The 20,036-nt window shown below is 35.8% G+C and overlaps 1 protein-coding gene across 2 annotated transcripts in view; it reads left to right on the top strand.

The window, feature by feature from the left end:
• The window catches only part of LOC100891724 (armadillo repeat-containing protein 8), a 77,194-nt gene that overhangs the window by 10,329 nt on the left and 46,829 nt on the right, over positions 1 to 20,036 (top strand). For both annotated transcript variants that reach the window (XM_030974733.1, XM_030974732.1), the window contains 8 exons: positions 1,049 to 1,122; positions 2,891 to 2,962; positions 4,161 to 4,303; positions 4,792 to 4,892; positions 6,730 to 6,822; positions 8,590 to 8,670; positions 11,587 to 11,662; positions 15,204 to 15,294. In XM_030974733.1, coding sequence (XP_030830593.1) covers positions 1,049 to 1,122; positions 2,891 to 2,962; positions 4,161 to 4,303; positions 4,792 to 4,892; positions 6,730 to 6,822; positions 8,590 to 8,670; positions 11,587 to 11,662; positions 15,204 to 15,294 — 731 coding nt within the window. The remainder of the gene's footprint in view (positions 1 to 1,048; positions 1,123 to 2,890; positions 2,963 to 4,160; positions 4,304 to 4,791; positions 4,893 to 6,729; positions 6,823 to 8,589; positions 8,671 to 11,586; positions 11,663 to 15,203; positions 15,295 to 20,036) is intronic.

Raw genomic sequence — 20,036 nt, 5'->3', positions numbered from 1 at the left:
TTACCCTCAATTATCCGGCTCATGTATTTTTATTTTTAATTAAATAATTAATTAACGGTCACCATGTTTTTTTAAAAGTGGAGCTGAATTGGTATGATTGTATTGGCTAAATTTCACACATTTTGGGGTCTAAAATGACCTTCATAGCGATTTTAGGTTCTAAAGGGCACCATAAATGTCATAGATAAGAATAAGAGCAATAACCATGCACTTTGAAGGCATTTGCGGTCTGAAAACAGAACTCAACTATCCCTTTAACAAAAGACTTAACTCCTTTTCATTGACAATCAGCCGTAGACGAAAGACTTCATGCATGGCTGATTGTCAACGAAACGGAGTCTTTTGTCAATTCTGCTTTTTGCTATGGCAGGCAGCAAGTGAAAACGGATTCGTTTGATAAAATTATGGAAATGCAAGCACTACTTTAAATAAACAGAACTTTGTGATTCCTTGCTCATTTTTCCTGATTGAGGTGTCATATGAAAGGGCAGAAACTCAACTTTCTATAAATGTGATTTTTTCTTTGCAATTCAGATACCGTCCGCCAAATGACTTTTTGGTTTCCTCTCTTCAAATTCATGTTAATCACTCATGCCTGACATATGCACCACATGAGTTGCATCAAATGAAAGAGGAGGATCTAAGCTTTCCAAATATGTGTCATTTATTAATTATAAATGTCTAAGTTATGATAAAACATCAATAATTCTCGGTTTCGTTTTTTCTGGGACGCACTGTATATAAAATTAAAGAGTATTCTGCTCCAAAGACAGTGGTGGAGCAAAAACTTTTGGGTGTGATTTTCTTTAGGCAAAATCCAGTCAGGTGAATGGAGTAGATTCTAACTTCTGCCGAATGTAAGTGTTGGTCCAAGCTCAGTAGCAGAGTGCAGATAAGTCAGTGCTACATGTATGTGTACAAAGTATCACTTGTCATTGTGTATATTTAAGTTTGATGAAAACATAAACAAAACAGAAGATAAAATCACACTTCTTCTAATGATAGAATTTATCTATTAACATTGTATTTCCCTTTCATCATTTCATAGGATCATGGATTTAGTCAGGTGTATGTGGACAATTTGATGGTCACAGATCAGCAGCAGCTTCTCTGTAACCTAAAGTAAGTCTAATTGAGTCTTCATTTCAATAGTCTTGGCATTCAGGAAAGTTGCCAATCAGGAGAAGCTTTAGATTATACAATCAGATTATACAATCGGTGCATTCTCCTACATGTGCCCATAGTGATCATGCATGTATGATTTCATTGTTCCCAGAAAAGCCAGATGCAAATTGAAAATATGTTAAAGGGATCCGGTAACTTTATCTCAGATCCTTAATGAAAATCCTTGATTTAGCTCATGCAGCAATCATAATTATAAACCTTTAGGTCATTCACGAATACCGTGACTTTTACAATCGCCTGTGATTATCAAGATATTTATGATTGAAAATCAAAATTTCATTTTGTGTTTTTCAGACGGTTTTCATACATTTAACACTACAGTCTATTGGGGAAAATGAGCATGGTAAAACCGGTCACTCAAAATTTTTGCTTTTTTGATGCACTTCATGATCATTTTTTTAGGGCTTCAATATTATACAAATAGTGAATGGCCATGAGTGCAATGGTACAAGATTTTGCACGAGGTGAAAGATAAGAGATGCTCTATTCAACGAGGCGCAGCCGAGTTGAATGGAGCATCTCATCTTTCACCGAATTCAAAATATTGTTCCATTGCTATAATAAAGACCATTCACTATTTGTTTTATACTTCACCTAGGACGTTCACAAGATTTAAACAATTTTTTTTTTAAAGAACAGTTTTCCTAGGCCTTAATCTCAGCGATTTTTTTTGGTTTTGTATTGATCATGAAATTGCTGATAGTGAGCCCGCACTATTATTAAGCAGGCAGCAAACCATGCGGGTACCATGCGCGTATCATGTTTTATGTTTATTGTTAAGCGGAGTGCAATTTCTGTTGAATCTTTTGCACCATTGCACGGTGACTTCACTTACCTCACAATAAACTTTGTACATCGTTAGTGACATCAGAGTGCAATTGTGCAAAAGGATAAACTCGAATTGCACGGCCAGAGAATGATGTCGTTTAACAGTAATTTTAGCGCATGTCATGTGATCAAGAATTGACCAATGAGGTTGCAAGAATCTTAGTAGACGTTGAATAATACACCATATCACAGACACTGATAACACGTAGGGCTATATATCTCAGATTTAACAATCGTTAAACGAGGCCTTTAATGGTCATTTGTTTGCAAACATTAATTCTGGTATTCATTAAACATTGAGGCACACAATTTTTATTGTATTATATATGCAGAGTACTCACACAATGCCCACAATGGTCTCACAAATTCTGAGTTTTTTGACAAACTTTGCACATTTCACATTTATTGTTACTGTTGAGTGGTCTGTAGGCTGCTACATACAGAATGCTTCCTACTTTGTCAGAATTTTCTATCTTTCATACCGGTATATTGTATCATATATTTATATTGCCTGATATGATTAAAAGTCTGTTGAAAATATTTTGTAGAAGGACCAACAGCCGAAGGTTAGAGTCATGTGCCCCAAGAATCACAGCACTGTATTAATAAACCTTTATACATGTATTTACAATTATAAATGTATACATACATGTTTTTAACATGTCCTTTTATTTCAGTCCAGTGATTATTTGGGTATAAAATCAACTTAATTCTAGCCTCTGGTGGACAAGTACCACATAAAAAAAAAATGTTTCTGTATTATTAGGAATGAACCAATTACACATGTACATGCAGATACATTTTACTAGTTGTCTTTGTGCATTTGTGATTTTTCCTCACTATGTTTTTGTTTGTTTGTTGTTTTTTTTCTTTCCAGATCAATGAAGAATGTGATCATTGGCAGTAACAAACAAAAGACAAACTTTATGCTATGTGGAGCTATCGACAGGTACATGTATATCTAACTACAAATAGTATATCTTTTAAAAATGAACAAAGTGGAAAATTAGGCATTGTTGTACCCCCGGCAATACTGCCGGAGAGGTACAGTACTTTGGATTCAGCAGTGTTACGCCGCCGCGTGCGCTGCTGCTCTTATGTGCGCTCTAACTGCCACATTTCTTGAAGGATTTCTTATACATTTTGTATGGAGATGTATCTTGATCAAATCTACTGTTTTGTCTCGCCTGCGAAGCAAAAAGCGAGACATAGGCGCCACTTTTCCGGCGGCAGCGGCGACGGCATCAACATCAAAAACTTAACCTTAGTAGGTCAAAAACTTAACCTACTAAGGTTAAGTTTTTGAATTTTTGATATAATTTTTAAAGTATAAGTCCTTAGTCAATGAAACTTGTACTATAGGGTTATCAAGTATCCCCAATCATGTGAGTTGAATTTCAGGTCATAAAGTCAAGGTTAAAGGTCATTTCAGGTCAACAGACTTAGACTATGTTGTGGCATCATCATCGAAAACTTAACCTAAGGTTAAGTTTTTGAATTTTTTATATAATTTTGAAAGTATAGATTCTTAGTCAATCAGGCCACCTAAAAAATATCCCATGTGCTGTGAGCTCTAGCCCGCACCTGTTATCCTTTTATCTACTGCAGATGGGGAGTAATTACGTGTGGAACGGTACATTACTTGGTATGTACTGTACCATACTGTACATGTACTGTTACTGCTGTATCGGTTCTGTAACATGCATGCAATAAGGGGTAGACATATTTGAAAAGAGCCATGCAGCAATGCAAACAACATAGGTATGACACAGTTTTTAGTGAAACCGTTTCGTTGTTCAAAATTGTATTTTAAACTTGATTTTGAAACAGAAAAATGCCAAAATTTTCCCTACCCTGGACCCACCACCCGCTCAGAGGCTTTGCCCCCCCCCCTCACTATCCTAGTTACTGACCTGCTCTGTGTGTAACATCAGTCACACCCATTATCAGCTGCATTTGAAACAGAAAGTTATTTGATTACAATTAATGAAAATAATCCAGTAGGTTGTCAATTTGTCAAATCATTTCCAGTACAGATTACTTCTTTTAATATGAAATGTAAATTCTTACAATGATTTCTTTGCCTCATATTCCTCCCATCCCCTTGCGTTCAAATAAGTTTTGTGTGTTCTTCTGTCTTACCACAGAATACATTACATAATGACAAGCGAAGGAGTTCCCCCTGAGATCCTGGTGGAGACCGCTGTATTACTTGGTAGCTTTGCCAAAGGAACAGTGGACAACAAGAGAGAACTGATGGACAAACGCATCCTAGCAGTCATGCTTCAAGGTGAAGCTTAAATTTAAAATATTTATCTATGATACTATTACATTACTTGTAGACTTGCAGGTAGTCAATGATTTAGCGGTAGAGCAGTGGACTCCCAACTGGGACATCCCAACTGAAACCAAGTCGATGGGCTAGGGGCATTAATCCTCAATACCAAGTCCTCCGGAGAGCGCTTAATGCCATTTGACCCCTGATTATTGTACTTCCAAGAATACGTGTACATTTGCTTTTTAAGTAGTCAGATAAAACAAACCAACATTCTTCTATATCTTAGATGTTAATTGTGCATATATAGTGTTTTGATGTTCTTTGGACAATCATCATGATGAGAGAATCATGGGGAAGAATTAAGTTGCTCTTGTTTGATTCCAGAGCAGGAAAGCCAAGTTTGAATTTCATTCCATGTTTGGTGGCTTTGGTGATAAATTGATAATAAGACAGCATGTTATCAAATATTTGGATTTCTGTGATTGTATACATTCCTATAGGTCTTGGCAGTGATGACATCAAGTTTGTGGAGGCTTGCCTACGATTTCTTAGGACTATTTTGACTAGCTCAGTCGCCCCAGTTGATGATGTAGTATTTGAGGTATGTACAATGATACATTGTATAAAAAACAGCAACAAAAAGAAGAAGCAGATCGTAGGTTTTAAGATTTTTGGGTCGGTCGCAAAGGGCAATAGAACACCTTTTTTGTTTACGCCGGATCAGAAGATTCTCCATAAAGTTGCACCCCACAAGAGATAATAACTTTCAATGTCAGCTGACATTAATAATGAACACTGAAAGCAACCCTTGAAATAAGCAGGTGCAGGGCGCAAATTTGCACTCGTAAAGTCACCAATTGCGCCCATCTTAAACTAGACGGCAAGGCGCAATTTCTGATGGTAGGCATACTTATGCAGCACTAGAAGGCGCTGTTGCACACATACTGAAATATAGTTGCCCCTTCATTCATTGCATTGACTCTTGAATGACCAAATGGCTCGAAGGATCAAGAAAAAAAAAATAGTCAAATGGAGAAATAAACTGGCATTTGTACAGTCATTACAGATCATTACTGATCGTTATTGGTTTATTTTATTAAATCATCTTAAATAGAATTTAGAATTCTCTCATTGACAAGTTAAGAACACCAACGATGGTCTCGATCGTAGTTGCTTTCATTTTGCCAGCAGCCAATCTAACATTGTTTTGACAAAAATCTAGCCCGCCAGCTTTCCACCGCAAACCTTACGAGTCCCTGTAATTTTGCGTGCAGCGGATCTACTGCTGGCGCAGTAGCATCAGTGGCAAACTGCCAGACCGCTAGCTTGCTGCCACCACACACCGTTCGTGTTCCGCCGAGAGTGTTTGTGAAAATTGATCGTATTCACATTACGATATTAACATTTTATTTTTTAGCTTAAATAACTTGTGTAATTAGTTCTTCAGAAATTGCCCCTTGTTCTGGTTAAAGGCATCGTTAACAATGTTAAATCTGAGATGCATGGCCCTACGTATTATCAGTGTCTGTGATATGATGTAATATTGGAGTCCTAAAAAAATTGCTCTTCAAAAAGATCAAGAAGTGCCTCAAAAAAGTAAAAATCTTTAAGTGACCGGTTTTACCATACTTTCGTTTTCTCCAGTAGTGTTAAGAAAACCGTCTAGAAAACGCAAAATTTGATTCCAATTTCTAATCATAAATATCTTGATAATCAGGCAGGCGATCGGCGTGTAAAGGTCATGGGGTTCCTAACTTACCTAAAGGTTTATATTTATAATTATCATTGCAGCATGACCTAAATCCAGGATTTTATTTCAGAATCTGAGACAAAGATACCTAATCCCTTTAAATCCCTGTGAGCAAGGGGCAACTTAAAAAGTTACCCCTTGTTCCTGGCCGCTTATTTCAAGGCTTGACTGGACGTAAATGTATGTAAGGGTGTCGTAACTTTGCAAGCTGAAAAAAATTATTATGTGTTTGACAGTAAAAAATAATAGTCAAATGCAATAGGGAGAATTTTCAGTCTTTGAAAGATCATGAAAATGCTGGTCATATTCGATATGTGTACATCTGATGATTTCCTCTTTCTCAGTGTTAGATAGTTTGGATAAAAAGCGAGATAAAAATGTCTTGGCTAAAGAGTTAGATTCAAGTAAAGAATTTCATTGAATCATATCCAAAGATGAACAGAATCAAACTTTGTTCCCAATTACAAATATTTTGTTCTGGTTTTAAAATCTGAAGCTTTTTCATTATTAAGATAAGCTTCAGTTTTCCACATTATTTTTTGTTAAAGCTTATGAAGAAATGCCTTTGAAATATTTTTGATGATGTAATGTTTTTGTGATGTAGTATTTTGAATGTAGCAGCTCAACAAAGTTAACATATGATATTGAATTTGAAATATATTTGTATACAATGTATTTTCTATATCAGGATGCTGCAGTAATACCACATCTCATACACCTCCTACCAAAGACACTGTGTACACAGGAATGTGTGGCTCACATACTGTCGCAATGTTGTAAGGTAAGGTTCATTGTTAAAGGGCAAACCAACCCTTGTAATAAGTTCATTTGAATGAAAGCAGGAAAATCAGAGAAACATAATGCTGAAAGTTTGAAATGAATTGGACCAATAATAAGAAAGTTGTGAATGTTTTAGATGTGAGATCACTATATATATATGGGATTCTCTAATTGGCAAGTTTTTCAGTGGATTGTGATGAAGTTGCGGATAAGTCTCCAGGTTGTTGTGTACAAAAATATCACTAATTTCTGTTTTCTTCCAAGGGCCTTCTGCTTTACCCTTGGGGCACTACCGGTACTCAAAATCTATATTGGAGAATGTACTATTACAGATCATCTAAAAAGAAAAGTCCATCCTGATTCATACTTAGTGGGGGAAAAAGAAAAAAAATTATAGTCATTTTGTGTGCTGGAAAAAATTGGAAAGTTGTCCAGCACTACACCACATAGACATTTTGATTCAGCCAATTTGAAGTGCCCATACGTATAGTGATTACAACTGTCAAATATTCATAACTTTCTAATTTTTTGTCATTTTTCGTCCAAACTTTCACCAGTCTGCTTCTCTGATTTTGCTGCTTTCTTTTAGAGTTGTTTGCTATTAGGGTTGGATTTCCCTTTAAGACTTAATATGTCCCTCATAGAAAATATCTTGTTCATGGATTGGTCAAGAGCTCTTCTTGTGATCATTCATAATTCTACTAGAATAGGTGTGATGTCAAAGTAAGATCAGTTTCTTACTATTATCCCTCCAACTGCCCCTTGTTTCCCAAAATCATTTCTGCTCACGTGTGCAGTGAGCATTCAGGTGTTTCCCCTGGGTTACTCTTGCAATTCCCCAGTGAAGACACCAATACAAAATCTACAAAGTGCGAGAGTGGCTGAAAATGTTCATGAATTCAAGGCCAAGATGTAGGTCTTTTGATCAGTCTCTGCATGTCCACGTCGCTCACATCATCAGTCAAAATAAAGACAACAGTCAGAATATTGCCCAGATGTAGACCCCAAGCTAATAGTCAACGAGGACAAACTACAAGAATTCACAATAGCAAGTGATAGGCAGTCAAGAAGCAAATAATGTAGGGATTGACATCTTGATATACCTTCATAGACTTCGAGCTCAATTTTGAATAGAGAATTAGAATTATATCTTGGTACAATCTGCACTTTTGGGTGATGCTGCCCTCATTGTTCCATCTTTTATATGGTCAAAGGTCATACCGTTTATATGTCTTTTATGCGCTCTAACTGCCACATTTCTTGACGGATTTCTTTCAAATGTTGTATGGAGGTGTGTCTTAGTACAATCTACACATCTTTAGTGTTTGGTGATGCTGCCACCTGTGTCCGTCTGTTATAGGGTCAAAGGTCATATTTTGGTGGCTGTCTTTTGTGCGCTCTAACTGCCACATTTCTTCACAGATTTCTTTCAAATTTTCTACAGAGATGCATTAAACTCCAATCTACACACATACTGTTTTGGTGATGCTACTATTCCTAGTCTTGACCATAGTCTGATTGGTGTTTGCTATATTTTGTTTTCTTCCTTATTCTTCTCCTTTCATCACCACAGTTAAATATATTCCTATCTTCTATGTGTAAATCTGCATATTTTACCTGCTGCTCTGCCAGTTATCTCATCGTTCGAGTTGGGTTCAAGATCAGGGCATTTTTAATACTAATAAACAGTCAATTAGTCCTCATATTAGCATTTAAACCTACATGTGCGTTACAATTGTTTTCATTTCTACTGTTTTTTTTAATGTAGGCACCCAAACAGCAGGATATACTGTACCAACATGGAGCAGTTGAAGCTCTCGCTCCCTTGCTGTGCTCAGAAATCAACAAGGTAATCTGAGGCCTGTCTCACATAATCGCCTTTTAAAGCATGTTCATTCATAATACCAGGACCCAAATTCTGCGGGAGCCCAGTAGTTAATGGCTCCTTGAGCACTGGGCTCCTTAACAGTCATTAAAGAAAGCCTGGGTGGCTCCCTAAAAAAAAAATGATCATGAGTTTGGTACTTGATATATCCTGTAGGAGTATGAAAATTAAGGTGGTAATGTGATATATACGGTAGTACTGAAGAATTATCCTCTGTTGGTGTATGTGTGAGTGCACTTGCAATTGTGCAACATTGTTGAGCTCGTTTGTTGGTATGTTTGCTCTTTATTTAAAAGCGTAGTGCCAAAGTCAAATATTATGCTTACTGGTATATAGTATGTGAGTTGGCTGCCACTACTTCACAATCTAAGCACACCTTGTTTTTTATTAAAAGGGTTTTATCAAAATACACAATATTTCTAGAGGTATTTCTTATTAATTTGTAGCGGTCACCCCTAAATCGGGAGGGGTATCCAAAAAAAAAGCAGCCCTTTTTGCGGAAATAGTTTTTTGTAAATAATATTTTAAGAAGACCTTGAACCACCATGAATTTGGTGTCATATAAAAGAAAAGCATCTACCATTATTTCAATGGAATTGGGATTAATCAACAGTTATACCGGTAGGTAAAAAACAGGGTTTTAAAATTATTTTTCAACAAATTTAATTTTCCATATACGAAAATCAGAGAGGTATCTTTTTTTGAAACTTTCCAGGAATTTGTCCATGTACAAGGAAAATTTCTTTGTCTAAGGAGAGGCGTATATCTCCTTTCAGCCAAAAGTTATAGCAACCCAAAGTTATTGACTTAATTTCCACAAAAACAACATTTTAGCCCACATGTGTATTAAATAAGGCTGTGACGTGTACACGGATGTTCCATGTACTCGTCCGTTCAACAAGTACATGTACATGTGTACTATTTCTCGTACATGTCTACATGCGGTGACTTGTGTATGAGAAAAGGGACATGAATATTATTCTTTACCTACAAAGTTTACAAACATACTTGAAGCAAGACACACCTCGCTTCCTTAAAATCATTTGCAAGCGATGTGCTTCTTCCCCTACTTCAGCCCAAGGTCAACACTAGACATAAGGGGTACGTAAAAATTTGCAACGGCAAACATGACAAGCGACAGAAATTGTGTAGATCGCAAGCGCTAGCCAGTGCTCGTGAACGCGGCTTGGACGTAACAAGATAGGTTTTACACACACGCCACTATCAAACACATGCGCTTTCCCAGTGAGCACATGCACAATAATAATAATAATATTTAATTTTTTATATTGCGCTTAATACAAATGTCTCTAAGCGCTTTACAAATATATTATTACCCCGGTCATTGGATTCAGTGCTTACCCGGACACAATGTGTGCACAATCTCCACTCCCTGGGGAGCATTCCAGCCAGGCGTTACATGTATGTATGAGGCTGAGCAAATGAAATCGTAGATGCATATTAACAGCTGGAGTGAATGGCCGATCTGGCAGCAGAATGATGTACACATTCATGAATATTGAATTTGTTTACTTGCTTCAGATTGAACAAGAGATACTAGATCAAGCAGAGATACTAGATCACATGACCCGGGTGCTGGTGAGAGGGGGGGGGGGGTTCCGATGAGGGGAGGGGGGGGGGGAGAGAAAGAGGATGAGAGAGAGAGAGAGAGAGAGAGAGATAGAGACAGTGTGTGTGCGTGATTAGAACATGGCCGTGTACAAGTGTAACCGATCATATGTCCAGACGTGTACACGACTTCCAAAATACACGCTTAGGCTCAGCCTTAGGCATGTATTGGTGTATTGAGGACGAGTTTGGTGTGTTTGAAATGAGTTTTAAAGATTATTTCTGAAGTACAACCCCAAATCACCAAGGGTTTGGTGAATTGATATCAACATGAGGGTATTTTAATTATCCATCATATGACAATCAAACCATGGTGATTAAAGGTTTAACTTTAAAGATATCTTTAAAACTCAATTTGAAGTTTTGAACACACCAAACACGTCCTCAGTACACTAATACATTTGCTGTTTGAGACACATATGGGTAAAAATCTTGTTATTGTGGAAATCAAGTCAATAGCTTTTGGTTGCTATAATGTTTCGCTTGCAAAAGATTGTCCTTTGCACAAAATATTTTCCTTGTACACAAGCAAATTCCTGGAGAGCTACTAAGAAGACACCTCTCTGATTTTGATATATGGAAAATAATGTTTTTTGATAAAAAATTATATATTTTGAAAAAAATCACACACAAAAAAATAAAAATATCATGTTTTGTACTTTGTGATGTAATATCAGAGAAAGAATTACTAGACAGTATTAATGTTAGACATACTAGTAGACTCACTTGTAGACACTAATTATTTGTCCACTTGCCCACCTGTTAGCTTGTTGGATTTATTTGATTTATCAAATGGTTGATACTGAAGAATGGAGATACATGTACACACAATGTAGTCAAGCACTCTTTGCAAAAAAGAAATTTATAAAATTCCTACGCGAAGGCCATTGCACTCTATTTTGCTTCAAAGCTCAGACTGCTGCTCTACTAGCTTATTGTGCATGAATGTACTCAGATTGTTAGCTTTGTACAATAGATTCATCTAAAAAAAAAAGGTTTTAAGTTATGATGAAGGGATTATCATTAAAAGTAAATTGTTTATATGCATCACGTCTACCTGTACAGAGAAAGCCTCATTAGGCAAGGAAAAGACCAGCTTCATTTGAATCATACCTTTATTGCAAACAGCTTTTATAGATATTACTTTCAAGAAGTGTATTGTCCTGTAACATACCGGTATGCTGTTTATTAAAGTGTTTGAAGAATAGTCCTTTTAGATCATTCAGTATGAGATCTTGTATTTCTTTCTAGATTCGACTCCCAGCTCTTCAGTGTCTATCTGCTCTCAGTTACCAGAACCGTTTTGTCTCCTTTGAAATATCAACCGGTAAGTAATGATCAAGAAGACAACAATTATATCTCTCTTTACATAAATGTGATAGTGTGTGATAAATTCACAATGTATGTTTGTTTATCGGGCATATGATACAGATGCCTGGACAACTGTATCTTGATTGTGGATGAAGGGATTATGGTAATTTTACATTATTGAGGATTTAAGAGATACATATATTTTTGAAGCTCTACCCAAACTCCTCAGGCAAAGCTTAGGGTTGCCTCATGTAAATGTATGACATTATCTAGGACAGCTTTTAAATTGTTTTTGTCTCGCCTGCGTAGCAAAAAGCGAGACATGGGCGCCGCTTTTCCAGTGACCGTGGCGACGGCGACGGCGACGGCGGCGTCAACATCAAAAACTTAACCTAAGGTTAAGTTTTTGAATTTTTGATATAATTTTTAAAGTATAAGTTCTTAGTCAATGAAACTTTGACTATAAGGTAATCAAGTATCCCCAATCATGGGAGTAGAATTTCAGATCACAAAGTCAAGGTCAACAGACTTGGACTATGTTGTAGCATCATCATCGAAAACTTAACCTAAGGTTAAGTTTTTGAATTTTTAATATAATTTTGAAAGTATAAGTTCTTAGTCAATGAAACTTGGACTATAGGGTTATCAAGTCTCCCCAATCATGTGAGTAGAATTTCAGGTCACTAAGTTAAGTTTAAAGGTCATTTAATTTTAAGGTCAACAAACTTAGACTTTGTTGTGGCATCAACATTAAGATTTTCAAAATGCTTCTTCTTCGTTATTTTTCACTCGATTTTGATTCTGATTGTTTCATATGATGGCTAGGAGGGGGTTTTGAAATTTCTACTCAGAATCGTGAAATTCATTATCTATGCTAATTTATGCAAATTTATTCGAAATCACAAAAAAGGCTTCTTCTTCATTTCTCGACCGATTTTGATTTGGTTTGCTTTATATCGTAGAGCTAACTTTGGTACCCTAAACTTCTACACAGAATTTTGAAATTGTTCTCCATTAATTAATTATGGTAATTTATGCAAATTTATTCCAAAAATAACAAAAATTGCTTCTTTTCCCTCATTTCTTGACCGATTTTGATTTGGTTTGCCTTATCTGGTAGAGCTAAATTTGGAACACTAAACTTCTACACAGAATTGTGAGATTTTGCACCATTGATTTTATGGTACTTTATGCAAATGAAATGAAATTTATGTTCCTTCCAGGGCATCAAATTTTTATTTTTTGACCAGTTCAAAAGTGTACCACATAAAATTTACGATATTTGTTGTTGCAAGATGCGGATGAGCGCTACGTCATTGACGTTCTGGTTTATCATATTGAATTGCGTTATGCAGGCGAGACCGCGGAGAGCGTTTCCCTTGTTTAAAGGTACTGCACCCTTTTAAGAGGTGTACTTTGGAATCAGCAGCTGCGGCGTCATATTCTTATGTGCTGCCCCCAGTGTTCCGTCTTCTATAGAGTAAAAGGCCACATTTTTCAAGGGATTTTGTTCAAATTTTGAACAAGATGTATCTTGGTATAATCTACAAGCCTATAGATTTTGGTGATGCTGCCTTCAGTGTTCCGTCTTTTATAGGGTCAAAGGTCATAATTTGATAGATGACTTGTGTGCACTCTAGTGTGCGGTGTAACTGCATCATTTCTTGACAGATTTCTTTCAAATTGAGTATGGAAGTGTACGTTGGTAAAAATGTATGCGTCTTAAGTTTTTGGTGATGCTGCCACCAGTTTCCCAAGTTATCATATGCCTTTTATGCTCTCTAACTGCCACATTTCTTTACAGATTTTGTTCAAATTTTGTATGGAGGTGTGTCTTTAATAGTGAAATCTACACATCTTTAGTGTTTGTTGATGCTGCCACCTGTATTTCGTTTGTTATAGGGACAAAGGTCATATTTTGGTGGCTGTATTTTGAGTGCGCTAACTGCCACATTAATATTATTATTATTATTATTATTTATATATTGCGATTTTCCCAGAGCGGCCCAAAGCGCTTACAACAAGAAGAATCCTACAATTCTTGACAGATTTCTTTCAAATTTTCGACAGAGATGCATTATACTCTAATCTACACACCTATTGTTTCCAGTGATGCTGCTTCTAGTCTTGACAATAGTCTGAGCCAGTAGTTGCGATTTCTATGTCCTCCTTTTATTTCAGGGAGGTGAGAGGGGATCTTTGTCCCTCCTTCGAACATAAGGATGACACAAATCGCTGCCACTGCCAGGGGAAACATTTGCATTGCGCAGCAATACAGATTGCGATATTTCTAGTTATCTTTAAAATGCTATTTCCTCATGAAAATAAATAGAGATTTATTTGATTATGAAATATTGACTTTGTTCCAAAATAAATCTTTAATGTAGACAAATAAACTTCTTACCCGGTACCCCTAGAGATGTCTTACAGCACCCTGGTTGAAAAAAAACGCTAATCTAGGATATATGCTCACACAAAAGATGACTTTACTGAAGTGAATCCCTGCATTTGTGTATGTGTGAATTGGCAAGGATTAATCCTTGATATGTTTACATGTACATGAGAAAGGAAATCAAAATTATATGAATACTTCTTTCTTATTTTGGAAACGGCAAATTTATAGCACAGTATATTTGGAAAGCCCACTATCAAGTCTTCTGGCATATATATATATATATATATATATATATATACATGTATATAAGTCAATTCAGTCCCACTCATTAATCGATCCACTTAAATTGATTTTACAGTGGTATATAGCAATCGTTAATTGTTTTATTTCATTAGAGCTATACATGTAGGTTTATGCTGAATGTTGTGATTTGGTTTTTATGTCAGGTTTCAGGGTGCAGGCTAGGTATACATGTAGTCTTTGGTCCAAGGTTGAAGAAAGGAATTGCGAAGTAGGAAATTTATCACAGAGCAATTTTTGCATGAGCAGGTGTCCTAGAATGTTTTTGCTTCATCATTAAAAAAAATTCCTTGAAGTTTTACATTGCGTTTGAAACGAGGGAAGTGATATACTTTGTGATGACCCCCCCCCCCCCCCCACCCAACGTCATATATTTCAAAAATTAGGGGGAAAGTCATAGATGTCAGGCTTATTTCGGATTCAAAATATCTAGATATCCTGTCCAAGAATGGATCAGGATTGATAGGGCAATGCATATGGAGTGGGAAAATGCGGTAAAGGTTGGTGCCATATCCAGGGAAGGGGCATGGAGGGAACATGCCCCTTGCTCAGCGAAATACACACATGTACTGTATGTACATATAACTTTTCATTTCTACATGTAATTTTTTACACTTGGTCAATGTAATGCACTTCCCACCCCTCGCCACAACTTAAAATGTCTAAGATTTTTTTCAGGGTAAAGAGACCCAGAGGTTTGTAGCTCCAGTGCACCAAGCACTGAGGCAGCTAGTACATACATGTATATCTTGCTTTTTTGGCCCAAATCATTCAAGAATACCAATAGATTAAAAATGTGTTTTGAAAACAAATGATAGAGTTTGAAGTGAATTTGTACCTTATATTATTTTCTTTGCCCTAGCTAAGTACAACAGAGAAGATATGTCTACATTACTGAGCAGACTCTTAGCGAGGGATCTTCCTGTCAACATCCAACTTACAGCAGCAAAATGGTAGGAATTTGTGAGTTCTTTTACTTCATTCAAACCCTTAGATACAGTACTAATAAGGAGTTTAGATTGTTCATTCAGTCTTCAGGCCTGTGTATATAATAAATATACAGGCAAGATTTATCCAGGTATTCTCATGGCCCAGAGTTTTTTTCGTTTCAAATTTTGTGTTCAAATTGCAAATAAAGTGTCCTTAAACAAGTGCCGTTAATTGATAGAGGTAGGGTATCTAGCAAAAAGAGTGGGTGTATTTTGGACACCCACACACCCTCCTAGCTAAGACCTGTGAACCTTTGTGTCATGAATCGTGAAATTTTCACTAGGATTAAATGCAATAATTACATGTTCATGTTCATCACTGTAAAGGGAATCATTGACACTTTTTCAAATCATCTTGATATTTAATAATATATCTAGAAAATGAGTAAAAATGTAGAATGTAAAGATGCCTCAAAACACAGAATTTTTTCTCGTCTCCTCATGGATGTTGAGAAAAATGTTATTTTATAACTGACTAATACCTCTATATCACATTCCACCCTAAAAACAAAGATGCTCCAAAATAGAGCAGAAAATTCAGAGAACCAGAGTGGTAGAACAAAAACAGAGAAACAATGAGAAAGTTAAACATACAGCAATTTCTATATGCCGAATCAGTAGATGTCACTGTAATGTTTGCGGTGGACAATTATCCCATTTGTTCCAACACAAACAATGAAAAAATATTAGTTGTATGCCTCAGCCTACCGAAGATGGTGCCAGAGGCATTATGTTTTCGGGTTATCCGTATGCCCGTACATACGTACGTCCGTCCGTCCGTCCGTCCGTCTTTCTCTCGAATGCGATATCTTGAGAACCGCTCGAGATATGAACTTCAAACTTGATGATAGGAAGATAGCTTTTTTGTTTTCATTGTGATACGTCACAAATAATTCCGTCCATTTGACTTTAGGGCAGAGGCATATAGGAGGCGCAGTTGTATGTATTTTACAAAGTACCCTAAGAGAAATATGCTTAAAAGGACCCCCCCCAAAAAAAAAAAAAAAAAAAAAAAAAAAAATGGACATCAGAAAAATTTACCAATAATGAATAGGAGAGTCGTTCCCAAATACGTCACAGTCAAACGATTTAAATGTCATTGCAAATTTGTACCAGTATAAGTTGAGACAACTTTTCAAAATTTAAAGCCATTTTACTTGTATTTGTTTAACTGCATTCAAACTTTTACCTCTGTTTCTTTGATATTCCTGTTTTTAATTGATTCAACCTGTTAAAGATATGAGATATTTTTAGAAGCTTATTTCCATTTGATTATAGGACATTTTAAAGAGATTTATATATGAGTCGGAATGTCAAGACCATATCATAACATTTCATTTCAGTGAAGTTTGTTCCAGTTCAAACACCACTTTCCCAACTTAAAATTGATTTTCATGAAGGCATGTTGTAAGGAAAGTTTCATTCGTTGAAGCTCCCTACACTGCTCGCAGTATACAGGATTTCCTTCATAATTAGAAATTCACCCTGTTTTCACTCATTTTTCTGTCAAAACGTATAGATATTGCACACAAAATTGTAACAGGTGCATATATCATTAATATCTAAATGATACTAAGATTAAGCTTTAGAAAAAATTCAGAGGTTGAAATTTAGTATGTGATAAAGTCTAAAAATGTTATTGAATACAAGTAATAAGTAATAAGTAAGATTTTATTGACTCTATCGACCCCCTCTCAGGGGTATGAGAGTACAAACATATTTACAACATAGTATCAATATAACAACAGTATAACAATGATAAACATGTGATAACATGAAAATTGATAAACATAATAAGATAATATGAACAAAGACAAACATGTGATAATATGAACAATAATAAACATGTGATAATATGAACAATTATAAACATGTGATAATATGAACAATGATAAACATGTGATAATATGAACAAATAAACATATTTACAAATCAAGGCGAACTGGGCAATTCACCCTCGAGTGTGCCTAACATTGCTTATTTGTGAGCTATCATTTACAGTATTACCATCTACCCTTGACTCTTTTGAAATATATGACATAATGATTCTAACAAATTTGGCTAATTTCTTTAGCTGGCAAGCGTGAGCTGTATTAAAAACCTTATCCATGTGCAACGCACTTGGTCTTAAGCTTCTACCACACAAGTTATTTAGTATATACATTTTTCTCTTATTTTGAAAGAATGGACATACAAAAATATAATGAAATTCATCACCAATATCTGTTGGTGTACAGAATGGGCATTGCAAATCATCTACTACATTTGCATCAAATCTACCTTTATTAACTGGTAATCTATGTGTTCTGCATCTAAATTTACTTAAAGGTGAAATTCAAAGAAGATCACAAATATTTCAACTAATGTATCACTAGAAACTGGTAAGCTAACAGATGGCCATCGTACAAGTTTTAGGTCAACTACATATCGGGTGATTTATAAATATAAAAATACAACCACCTCCATAGCAGCTGGGATATACGAGAGATTCGCCAGAAAAATAATGATGTTTTAATGACGTCACTATATGGACCAACACTGCCCAAGCAGACGGCATCCCATAGAGAATGAACATAATTGCAAAGCTATTATTTCTCAAATTATGATGAGTTTAGTATATATAAATGTAATGGCATGTCAAACCATTCAAAAGGGGATATGACCTGATTGTGATTACTAAAATCTTTTGCTTGTAAATACACAGGATAGGGGTTAATTAACAGTCAAAGAAACCAGATTTTCAAATTTAAAACCCCCGGAATGATATTAAGGACGCCATTTGTTCCCTCTTGAAACGCCGAACATACCCCGGTGTTTGCAGCTGAATATACAATGGCGTCTTATTTTGTTTACAAGCGACAGATTCCTTTATTTTTGTATCGCTGCATTTTTCATCAAAATAAAACCATGCGCGGGGTTTAGAGTGAGGCAATAGATTATACATTTAGCCTGACGGTAGTGAAGTAAGAGAAAGAACTCGAGAGAAGATGAAAACACAGGCACTGAAAATGTGTGAGATGTCATGGGACATCGTCTGCTTGTGCAAGTCATGTCCATACTGTGATCTCACACATCTCAGCAGCGTTTGGAGAGCTCTTCGGGTGCTATGCCGGGGCTGTATTTAAGCGTTTTGTAATTTATAATAATCACTATTCTGAATGTTTCCAAGCATTGAATTTTGATAACCTTGTCGAATCAAAGTTTCAACTTTGCAATAATGAAAATAAAGTTAGTTTTTAAAATCAATGAATATCTACCTTAAAGCTATTGCTTCCTTCTGACATAATATCTGCAGGTATTTTTCATAAACCAACTCATTCTTAAACATCCTATAGCTCGTGCAAATACGATTTGACCAGGTAGCTGCGCTCCATTCCTGAATAGACATGTCAGAAAGCCTGGTTTTCATAGTATTCATAATCCAGGCAGCACTCTATCCTTCTCCTTGAGCTCGCCAGAAGTTCCCAAGTCCTGCATAGTCAAAACTGTCTGCAAGAAACTCATCCCATTGTGACTTTATATTAACTAAACTTTGTCCTTCACTTTGCAACTGCAACAGAAATTTAAAAAAAGAATCAATGAATACTTTGACTGCTTCCCTTTAACTAATCTAACCCAATATCCAATCATTCTACACTTAATTTTATTGAGTATTTTACCACGTCCAGTTTCACCATAAACCATGCAGTCAGGTGTGCACTTATTTACAAACAATATCGTTCTTAAAAATTTTCTTTGAAAAACTTCAAGTTGATCTATACACTCATATCCCCAGACCTTAGCATATAATAGAATTGGCAAAACTAAGTGATCAAATAACATTGTGTATCAACAGATAAATGCAACCTTTTTGCCTTTACTAACATACTATACATTGCCTTTCGAGCTTGTGTGACCTGTTTAGCAATTGCTTTTTTAAAGTTACCATTATAATAAGACGTCACTCCTAAATATACAAAGTCATAAGCAACTTCCAGTACACCACCATCATAAACAAATTCTGGAATTCTTCTAACTTTCCCACGTGAAAAAACAACAATTTTCGTTTTGCTGGCATTAACAGTTAAGTGCCAAGTATCACAATAATCTTTCACTGCGTTTAGGGCTTTTTACAACTCTTCAGGAGTTTCTGCTAGAATAATTGTGTCATCAGCATATAACAAAGAAAATAAATCCTTATATATTTCAATACCATCAAAAGGCAATAATAGTATTAAAAAATTCCAAGCCCTTGTACGAGTTTCCAATAGATTGTTGGAAATCATTCAAATAAATAGCAAACAAGAGAGGTGAGAGGTTTTCACCTTGACGCACTCCAATATTGCATGTAAATAAAATGGACATATCTCCCTTGTTAGCAACACATGATTTAGCACACCTGTACATGTTCCTTATAACATTAACAATCTTGCCTTTTACTCCCATTCTAAACATTCTAACCCACAATGCTGCACGGTCAACCAAATCAAAGGCTTTCTTAAAGTCAATGAATGCACAATAAAGGCGTTAAGAATTCTTTAAATAAACATCAATAATAGAAAAACATGTACATTATCTGTGATTGAATAGTTGGACCAGAAGCCAGCTTGCTCTTCTAACAAACTCTCATCCTCAAAAAACTGAAGTTATTTAGTGTTTTGAAATACCGGTAGTCTTTCTCTAATTATAAATTATAGATGAGGTGTCATCAAGAAAAAACACCCCTT

Source organism: Strongylocentrotus purpuratus, unplaced genomic scaffold (assembly GCF_000002235.5).
Source record: "Strongylocentrotus purpuratus isolate Spur 01 unplaced genomic scaffold, Spur_5.0 spur5_scaffold_7, whole genome shotgun sequence".
Classification (NCBI taxonomy): domain Eukaryota; kingdom Metazoa; phylum Echinodermata; class Echinoidea; order Camarodonta; family Strongylocentrotidae; genus Strongylocentrotus; species Strongylocentrotus purpuratus.
Note: the sequence above shows the minus strand (reverse complement) of the source record. Positions and strands in the feature narration are given on the sequence as shown.